Source organism: Danio rerio, chromosome 4, assembly GCF_049306965.1.
Source record: "Danio rerio strain Tuebingen ecotype United States chromosome 4, GRCz12tu, whole genome shotgun sequence".
NCBI classification, from domain to species: domain Eukaryota; kingdom Metazoa; phylum Chordata; class Actinopteri; order Cypriniformes; family Danionidae; genus Danio; species Danio rerio.
Window position 1 is genome coordinate 18,364,237 of NC_133179.1, and position 10,764 is coordinate 18,375,000.

General features: G+C 33.5%; 2 protein-coding genes across 13 annotated transcripts in view; one reads left to right on the forward strand and one right to left on the reverse strand.

The window, feature by feature from the left end:
* Window positions 1-10,764, reverse strand: part of mybpc1 (myosin binding protein C1) — a 66,526-nt gene that overhangs the window by 47,682 nt on the left and 8,080 nt on the right. For 9 of the 12 annotated variants that reach the window (XM_073945958.1, XM_073945957.1, XM_073945956.1 and 6 more), the window contains exons 2-4: window positions 6,761-6,778; window positions 4,147-4,197; window positions 783-1,058 (exon numbers count right to left, since the gene is read on the reverse strand). The exons of 2 other annotated variants lie outside the window; for them this stretch is intronic. In XM_073945958.1, the coding sequence (XP_073802059.1) occupies window positions 783-1,058; window positions 4,147-4,197; window positions 6,761-6,778 (345 nt within the window). 12 annotated transcript variants of the gene reach the window in all.
* apaf1 (apoptotic peptidase activating factor 1) overlaps window positions 5,952-10,764 on the forward strand; it is a 93,880-nt gene continuing 89,067 nt past the window's right edge. Inside the window, exons 1-3 of the mRNA XM_068219732.2 lie at window positions 5,952-6,018; window positions 6,709-6,826; window positions 10,723-10,764. The exon at window positions 10,723-10,764 is cut by the window's right edge and continues 155 nt beyond it. The gene's annotated coding sequence lies outside the window, so the exon portion shown is untranslated. The remainder of the gene's footprint in view (window positions 6,019-6,708; window positions 6,827-10,722) is intronic.

Sequence of the window (10,764 nt, forward strand, 5' to 3'; positions counted from 1 at the left end):
ACATCACAAACATGTTTTAACATGCTTTTATAACACATTGTTTTAGCACATTACTATTTTTAATGTTGAACTTATGCTATAAGGCTATTTTTAAGGCTTGCTATAGATAGACCATTTGTTATGTGATGTATGGTCGTCTCATAAGAGTGACAAATTAAAAGGATATAGTTCAACCAAAATATAAAATTCTCTCATCGTTTACTAACTTTCCTTCCTCTGTTGTACATAAAAGAAAATATTCTGAAGATTGTTGGGCAAAAGCAGCTATTGACTTACATGGTATTTCAATGCAATCTTACAGCAATTCGTAACTTTTTGTTTTAGTGGGTAATTCGTATGAATTCGTAGGATCTAATTTGTATAATGTAGTACGATTTGCTCATCACCCAATGACGGTTGGGGTTAGGGGTGGGGTTGGGTGCCATGCCTCCTTTTTAAAATTGTACATTTTCATACGACTGAACGCGAATTAGCCACTAAACTGACAAAACGTAAAATACATCCATTTCCCCATGAGGTCAGGCTGAGTATTGTGGATGTAAATGGCTGCAGCTTTCTAACAATCTTCCGAATATCTTGTTTGTTGTTTAACAGAAAAAATAAATTCATACAAGTTTAAAACTATTTAAGTGTAAGTCATTTTTGAGTGAGCTACTAATGCCATTACCGGGTATCCTTTTAATGTATCATTACACAACTTGTAACTTTGCATACCATCTAACAATCTTCCCCAACACTTCCAAATTGTCACTGGCTGGAGTTTTACTCTCATTAATACTCACCATGAGTTTTTGAGGAGCTTGGCTCTTCTTCTTTAACCTCAATCACCTGGACACTTCTCTCAGGCTGCGTTTGCTCAGGCTCACTGTGCCCGTTCTCTACAGGCTCGGTCACTATTGGCTGTGGGTCTGTGACCTCACCCTCTACTGGCTCTAGTTCAGTCACCACAATAACTACAGGCTGTGGCTGAGGGGGCTCAGCAGCAGGTGTGGGCACGGCTGCCTCTGCTTCTGCCTCAGTCACTTTGGCCTCTGTGTCTTTGGTTGCCACTTTAGCCTCTGTATAGCAAACACAGCCAGGCTAGAGCAGCAAGACTTCAGGAAGCCACCTTCAATTCAGATGCTTACACATGCACACACTCATATGCAGAGTGACTGGATTGGTCAAGTAAATATTAGAAATAAAACAAGTCCAATGTGTGCTTACATGTTGCTACTAAAGGGATAGTTCAACCAAAACTGAAAATTCAGTCATCATTTACTCACCATTTACTTGTTCCAAACCTGTTTGAGTTTCTTTCTTAAGTTAAACACTAAACAATGGATTTTGAAGAAAGCTGGAAACTTACTATGAAAGTTAATGGTTACAGGTTTCAGCTTTCTTCAGAAGGTTTAGAACCACTTCAGGGACTAAAAAGTGAGTAAATTTTGATTTCGAGTGAACTATCCCTTTCATTTCTATTAATCTGTCTATTATAAAATGTGTTTTGGGTCCATTTGAATGTCATCACATGACCAAAAACAAATCTAGTCACTGTACATCTATGAAACTGTAAATCTCAAAAGAAGCAAAGTACAGGCAGACTCGGCATGCATCTAATTGTGTAAAATAATTCATCCTTTTAATCATTCTGTCATTTGTGTATGTAGTGTAGAATAGTACATGTCTAAGAGGAATACTACAGTATATATGATGCACATTTGCATTAAAAAATAAAACAGTATATATGAATACAGTATATATTATAAATTAAAATGTTTAATATAACAAAATACAGTATGTGCTTTATGCATCTACGTTAAATGTTTGTTCACATTACTTTTACTTTGTATAATTATGAATATAAATATTGCTGTAAATTTCCAAGAAGTTGTTAATACAGTAATTTGAATATATTCTCCACTTGCTTGTTTTAAGTACAATGTATATTGATTTCAAATATAAAGTGCATCCGTGAAATAATCATAGCGCTTCACTTTTTCCACATTTTGTTTTATATTACAGAGAGTGTTGGGTAAAAAGTAATATATTACAATTTTACGTCTACCTTATCTCTTTAGAAAAAGTTAAAAAATGCAAATGACAATAAAATAACATAGCACATATACAGTATATTCGCGTTGCGTCCTTAAAAATGAACTATAACACATTTAGTTAAGTTTTTTTTTTTTTTTTAGAAGTGACTACAGATTGTAATATATTACTTTTTTTTACAACAATGGTTACAGCCTTATTCCAAAATGATTTAATTTATTTATTTCCTCAAATTTTCTACACACAATGCACCATAATGACAATGCGAAAAAAAGACTTTTTTAAACTGTTGCAAATTTATTAAAACTAAAAAACATAAGTATTCACAGCCTTTGCTCAATACTTTGTTGATGCACCTTTGGCAGCAATTACAGCCTCAAGTATATAATATAATTTTTATTAATATAATTTAATATAATGCCAAAAGCTTGGCACAGCTATCTTTGGGAATTTTTGCCCCTTCCTCTTTGCAGTACTTCTCAAGTTCTATCAGACTGGATGGGAAGTGACGGTGTACAGCCATTTTCAGATATCTTCAGAGATGTTTAATAGGATTTACGTCTGGGCTCTGGCTGGGCCACTCAAGGAAATTCACTGAGTTGTTGTGAAGCCACTGCATTGATATTTTGGTGGTGTGCTTTGGGTCATTGTACATTGGGTCAAGAGCACTCTGAAGCAGGTTTTCATTTAGGATGTCTCTGTCTCTGCTGCATTCATCTTTCCCTCAACCATGACTAGTCTTCCAGTTCCTGCTGCTGAAAAACATCCCCACAGCATGATGCTGCCACCACCATGCTTCACTGTAGGGATGGTATTAGCCTAGTGATGAGCGTCGCCTGGTTTTCTCCAAATGTAACGCCTGGCATCCACTCTAAAGAGTTCCATTTTAGTCTCATCAGACCAGAGATTTTTGTTTCTTATCGTCTGAGAGTCCTTCAGAAACCTTTTGGCAAATTCCAGGCAGGCTGCTATGTGCACTTTACTAAGGAGTGGTTTTCATCTGGTCACTCTACCACACAGTCTTGATTGGTGGATTGCTGCACAGATGGTTGTCCTTCTGTAAGGTTTCCTCTATCCACAGAAGAACGCTGGAGCTGATGATGATGATGGAGGCCACTGTGCTCATTGGAATTCTCAGAGCAGCAGAACTTTTTCAGTAACTTTCCCCAGCCTTGTGCCACGAGACAATCCTGTCTCGGAGGTCTACAGAAAATTCCTTTTTCTTTATGCTTGGTTTGTGCTTTGACATGCACTGTCAACCCTAGGACCTTATGTAAATTTTTCAAATCATGCCCAATCAACTGAATTTACCACAGTTAAACTCCACTGAAGCTGCTGAAGCATCTCAAGAAATATCAGTGGAAACAGAATGTACCTGAGCTCAATTTAGAGCTCCACGCCAAAGGCTGTGAATTCTTCTGTCCATGTGATTTTTCAGGTTTTTTATTTTTAATAAATTTGCAGCAATTTCAAAAAAATTTTGTTCACATTGTGATTATGGGGTGTTGTGTGTAGAATTTTTAGGAAATAAATTAATTTAATCCATTTCAGAATAAGGCTGTAACATAAAAAATGTGGAAAAAGTGAAGCGCTATAAATACTTTCCGCATGCACTGTATATGCTACTTCAATAATTAACATAATGCCTTATTAAACCATTTGTATACAACCATACTGCCAATGGGAATTCTGAAAGCACAATACACACTTGATGCCTGCACAGAAGTCTTGGTGTCCTTTGCGTCTTTTAATATACTATACCTTCACATCCCACTTCGCCAAATACAGATTTGCAGTTAACTTAAGGAAATCTTGCCATCCATAAACTAGCGTATAGACATTAGTAGTGACGCAGGTGTATGTTAATGTGTTCATTTGTGTATATGTACATGTTCAGTTGTGTTTAACCTCTCGGGCCATATGCTGCGTGTGTTTTTCTTTTTTACATAATGTGAGATGATTAACCTGAACTGTTGTGTCCAACACAGTGATCATTTAGTAGAAATCACAGTGGAGCAAACACAAATCTCACACACGTGTGAGGTAAGAGTGCTGTAGGTAAACATGAAAGTAAAAGAAAGTAAAGGGAGACGAATGTGGCTCAACACCTACCTTTTGAAGTCACCGAATTCTCAGATGGGACGTCAGAAGAGTCTGGGGCAACTGAGTATATGACAGACATACATAGCAGAGGTATGCAAGTGCCTCTTTCAAAGCATGAAGCGTTAGCAACACAAACAGACACAGACATACCGTAAGCTGAGGGACAGGAGACCACATGATACACTCATGGACACGAATACATACATTTATATACAGGTACAGGACATCACACACTGTACAGACACACACACACACACACAGATGGCCTCGTTCATTAAACACCTGCAAACATCGTGTGTTAATGAAGGAGGTTCACTGTCTGCACAGAGAAAAATGGAGAATTCCCCAAAACATTGCTGTTTTGGAGAGTGAAAGAAGATGAAATGATCTCTGAAGCGTAAAATGGACATCATTTATCAATATTCTTTTTATTTTGTAAGGATAAAATATTATTGAGTTCTTTTTGTATCATTATTTGTAATAAGAGCTATTATAATTTAATGAATATTTCCCTTATAACCCATGGGACAGGGAACAAGAAATGTAAAGGAATACAGGTCCCTGTAGCTTAAATAACTTGTGGCATTTATCTCTCCTCTCAACAAGCTGAAAGCTAAACAGATTACATATTGTGTGCTGGTAACGTAGGCTAAAAATGTCATCTGAATCAACCACCCATGATCAGCTGGACATAATACAGGTATTCACACCAACTGGGTTACAACTGACCCGAAAATAGCAGCAACTGCTCATATAGTGGCTATTTCATTTTGAAGTGAATGAATCTGCCACCATGTTTGCACATATACTGGAGCTGAGCTCTTATGGCCTTAAAAAAAAGTTGTTTCAGACATATGTACTTAACGTATTCTTGATATGTAAATATATGTATATGATTGCTGTTTAGCTTTATTAGATATTTTGTGTAATGGTATTTTCACTGAAGCATATAACATAAGGAAAGCGAAAAAATCAAACCAAAATTCATTGGTTGTCAGAGATCAAAATTTTCCCCACCACCCCCAAAGTGAGAATCCACCTTTTTCTATTGCCCTATAATACTTTGTTGCATAAATTAAAAAAGTAACTTCAAGTGTAGCAATAAAGAGGGTTCTGGATGCAGACCTGGTGCAGTGCAATCTGAGCTGCATCCAATGCTTTTTAATGGGGTCACCTAACCCTACCCCACAGTGACATCACTCGCTCCATTTGTGTGCATTGTGTCTGACGTTGCATCGCTGAGTATGCAATCTCTGCTTGCATCATAAAGGCTGCATCCAGGTACTAAATTTCGCTCTGAACACAAGCAAAACAACTTTATTCTACTACAATTTTTGTTGATAAAAGTGTGTAGCACAAGCAAATGCTTACAAAAACACGCTAAATCAAATACCATGTTTATCTCCCATAAAATATACCAATAACACTAAAATGATTAGATCGAAAAAAGGGGAGACAATTACATTTTAAATACATTAGCAATTTCAGTTAACAATAATGAGTTTTTTCCCTGTATCACTGTTTTACAGTGCAACACGAAGTCAAATTTTATATATTCATTAAGAATATAATGCAGAAGACTGTAGAAGCTTTAGCTTAAGTCATTTTACTTTTTTTTAAATGTCAAAATATCAAATGTTAGCCTACAACATCTGAAAATGCAACGTGAAGGAATATTTAGGAATCATTCTGTAACAATGCTGGATAAGAATGATTTGTATAGCAGCTTGATGACTTGTTTCAGTCTTTTTGAGTGTATTCTCCAAACCGGAAGTGCCTCCAATAATAAAACGGAAACGGCTGGATGGATAACTGATTAGTAATTAAACCTCAACAGCAAAAAGTTAAACACTCTTGGGTGGCTTAAGAAATAATAACACGGTAAGTATGAACTTTTGGTCGCATTTTTGTCAAAGTCAAATCTTCGTTTTTGTTACGTTACCTTGCCAACGCTATGGAGTAGTTTCAATGTGAATCCACACGGCCATTTTCCCCACACAGATTTACTGGGTAACGTTACTGGTAAATTGCGTTGACCACCAGGAAACTGTTTGCGCTCTCCTTTATACGCCGTTACACTTTTGACAACATATTAATATTTAACTAAACGTTATAACCTCTGACGACCCTCATTTCCAGTTGGCAGTAAGGCAACTAACTGGCGCCATCTTTTGACTCAAAACGACTAAGCAAATTAGTGAAGTGCTGTTTAATTATCTTTAGTAAATTGGTATTCGATCTAAATTATATAGAAACAGTAACCTTTGAATGGTGTACAAAGTAGATTTATTTAAATCACTTACATCAAAAGCTGGTTGAGAAATGAACTACAGTAGCTACTTTGTAGCTAACGCTTGTGTATAGTAAAATGTTACTTGGTCTAGTTTATTTGTTGTACTCTGTAATGGTCTGATGCTTTCTTTTCTATAAAATAACAATTGGTCAGAATAACCATGATTTTCAAGCACAACAAATAAGGGAATTTGTTATTCTGATGTTAAAAAAAAAACAATTAAATATTTTTTTCCTCTATTGACTCTCATTGATTTTACATTCTCCATTCACTTGTAGAAACTGATCCAGGGTGATGCAAAGAAGATTATCAGGAGAAATCACCACTCACCTTCAGGCTGGCCATCATCTGTCAGGAAAAAAGAAAAACACCTCTATGAACTTTTCTTTATGTCAGGTATTGAAGATTTAAGTTTTTTACAATATTCATTATTGAGGCCACAAAAATATTTGGGCACTGGATGTCTTAATATTATGCCATTAAATGATACAATCTAATTTAATTTTCTATCTAACATACTTGAGCTGTCATTCTTTAAAATAAATGCTACTTAGTTAAATGTTTTGTTTTCTTCCTAGTACGTTTTGGGCCACATTTAGTTTGTTAAAAGAACCATAATAGGCTCTTTGTCCATCTTTAAAGCGTTCAGGTTTAATCTGAATGTCAGTGTTCAGCATTGTGTTAGTGCGCACTGTATGTCTAGACGTATAGCAAACAGTTTAAAGAGGCATGTGTTGACGCAGCGTTACAGTAAAGCCAGCAGAGCATGATGAAAGTGTTCTTGCAGACTCTAATGTGATTAGAGGAGTTAAATAAAAGCCTATCAAGATCAATGAGCACATACATTCCTCTGTATGATAGTTTGAAAATAAACCAGCTGTTTTATTTATAGATTGTCAGAGTATGGACATGTGACTGGCACCTGACTCTTTTCAGAGCAGACAATGATCTTATCTCATCTGTAATTTGACTATTTTAGAGCCCTGATGCTAAGTTTACACCTATATATAAACAGGCAAACATGAGGCCACGTCATGGGATTTTGGCTGCTACTTCAGAGTCGCTGAAAAGAAATCTGAAGTTGAATACTGAATTACTTTTTTAGAGAATCAGTAGAGACTTTTTTTGTCATACCATTCAAATGTTTGTGATCAATACGTTATTTTGTCTTGTGATATTACAAAAGATTTCTATCTCAAATAAGCGCTCTTCTTTTGAAGAAGTTATCTAAAATAATTTCAGATATCTAGATATCAAAGGTTATGTAAAATTCAGTTTCCACGATAACATTAGTACATCTGTTTTAAACACTGATAACTAGGGATGCTCTGATCAATCGGCCAGAGATCGGTATCAGCCGATAATCACATTTCATATATAGCTTATTGTACTTATTGTAATAAACAATAGTTTATAGACCAATTTCCTTTTAATAAAGAAGTAATGGATTAATCGGTGTGCATTTTAACTTCTTATGCATCAAATATGTGCTCCAAACTTGATTGAGACATGTTGAATTCATCTTTCATCACGTTACCAAATTGCTTTGTTAGTGATTTTCCTTACCAATTTTTAAATCAGTCTTATCTATTTTCTGTAAAGCTGCTTCTGACCATAACATATCCACACTAAATGGTTATAAGAGACATGTTTAAGGAATTATATGCAACATCTTTTAATTTATTCTCTGAGGTAAGGAGAGATCTCCACTGAAATATTATATTTAGAGTAAAAAGGTGCTTTATGCATTCCAGAGCTTAAGCATCAGAATCTGTACTCACTATCGGCTGATCCCCATGACAAGGAATTGGTACTCGGTATCAGCTGCAAAAATCCTAATCAGATAGCTGATACTGATTACAATCTTACAACATGTTTCTTTAGCATCAGATCAAATCAGCATGTAGCAAAGATTTATTTAAGAAAAATGTAATACTGAACATTCAAAGAATGAGGCTGAAGATGTGTTTAAATGTAAAAAATAAGTTGCATTTTAAATAGTACAAAAATTAAATTATATGTTATTATATTTCAAAATGAATTTCTGTATTTTCTAATTTATTATAGTTAATAAGTTGGTGTTTGTTAATAAATCATTTTTTCTACCACTATTTAAGTTATAGAATTTATCAATTTTCATTAATTAATATTAGTATCATTCTTAAATATATCAGCCACAGTTTTGCATGTAAATAAATAATAAATAAGGGGGGAAATGCAATACAGAATAAATGTTCAAAATAACAAAATTATAATTAACAAATTTTCTCATCATTTTAAATAATAAAAAAGAATAATCAATACTTGTAGAATAATTTTAACAAATGCAGCTTTAATCAAATCTATTATTATTATTATTATTAGTATTATTATTATTATTATCATTATTATTATTATTATTACATTTGAGGTTTTGCATATAAGTTAGTGTTTTAGGACTACTACCTGTTATCTGTGTATTTTATGAATAAAAAACGCTATAAATCTAAGTAATATTAAATACAAATAGTATAAAGAACGTACATGATAAAAATAAGGTGTTAATTATATTTTTGAAAATACAAATTAAATTAAATAAACAACTGGAATAAAAACAAATATACAAAAATGTTTATTTATTTTGTTAAAATCAAGCTTAGAAAAAAAAGTACAATTTTTGAACAGTAATGCAACTCTTGAAAGCAAATTTTCAAGTTTTTAAAGAGATCACAACTGTGTCTAAGAAGTCAAACATCAGCATGAATTCAAACATCTCTAATCACAGTCTAAATTGATTTGACCTGTGCTTTTCACATTCATTTTGAAACCCTTTTTTTAAAACTGTTCTTTGTTTATTCCTTTCCATTGAACCCGACCTGAACTCAGACCACTGGCTGAACTCTATCAGGTCTCCTGAACTCTAAGAGCTGAAAGTTTGCTCTGGGTTGTCATGTGATGTAAATGTCAGCAGCTTTGTCTCAGCGAGTGCTCCTGTTGCTTTGGCACAGGCTGCTGTGAATTCTGTGATAATGCCAGCCTGGGCTGATCATGACACAAAAGATCTGCCCCCTGCTGTCAGGAGGGCCGCTCTGAACACCTGTGTACTGAGCCTCTTGATATTTTTGACATCTCTCTGCTTTTAGCTTTCATTTTTTGTGCTCTCTCTTTATCTGAATATCACTCCTTACTGGGGATTTTTTTCACAGTTCATTGTCACTTTGTAGAGACATGGTTTTGAACACATTTTAACTTCATCATGTCTGAACTTCCATGGTCTCTTATTAATCATAAAAAATCTTGCAAAAACGCAAAAGGATAAATAAAACAAGATTATTTCCCCTTATCTGATAGAGGGTGAGAGGAATATTATTATTATTATTATTATTATTATTATTATTATTATTATTATTATTATTATTATTATGTGTTCTATACTCATTCTAATAATTATTCATTATTTAACAGCATTTGCATTTACAACTTATAACTTTTTACTTAAATATAGCTATATCATGTTTTCTCATGAAATTCAGAGTCTAAAATAAAAAGGAAGAACAAAAATTATAGTAAGCATGTAAAATATTTAATAAAATCTTTAAAATAACATACCTTTTAACTTATCACTATGCAATCACTAATAATAATAATAATAATAACAATAATAATAATAACAATAAAAATATTACATTTACACCTATAATAAGCCTTTTGAGACATATTTTTACTTGTTTATATAAAAAAACATCTTAAAATGTAACTAATAATAATAATTATATTTTAAATGTAATATTTGTTTTCAATGTGATTTAGAGGCACTAAATCTTATTTTACCTCTCTCTTTTTTGTTTTGTGCATGTTTTGAGAAAACTATAAATGTAGTTTTTAATTACAATTATAATCATCAATGCTGTTTTTTTTTTTTACTTGATCGTATTTACTCTATTGCTCTTTTTTTGTCTTGTGCAAGGCATAAAAAACACTATAAATGTGAATAGTTATTACTATACACTATATATAGTTATTAGTTACTTTTGAGTAAAGTAAATAAAGTAAATAAATTTAAAATAAAACCATCAAGTTGACTTTACGGTAAAAAGTGAGTCAATCAATTTTAACTTTGAACGGTTAAGTTGACTTAACTTTTATAATTATGCCTATAATTCATTTATCTAATTTTAAAGCAAAGGATTTACTCACATTTAAATTATATGAATATCTGTATAATTATTCAAATAATCAAGCTATTTTGCATCCAAATTTGAGACACCTAATCTCTCTTTCTTTCCCTCTCTCTCTGTCTTTGTGTTTGTTAGGTCACGTCTTCTGGCCATCTCAGCTCAGATTTGGCACTGACG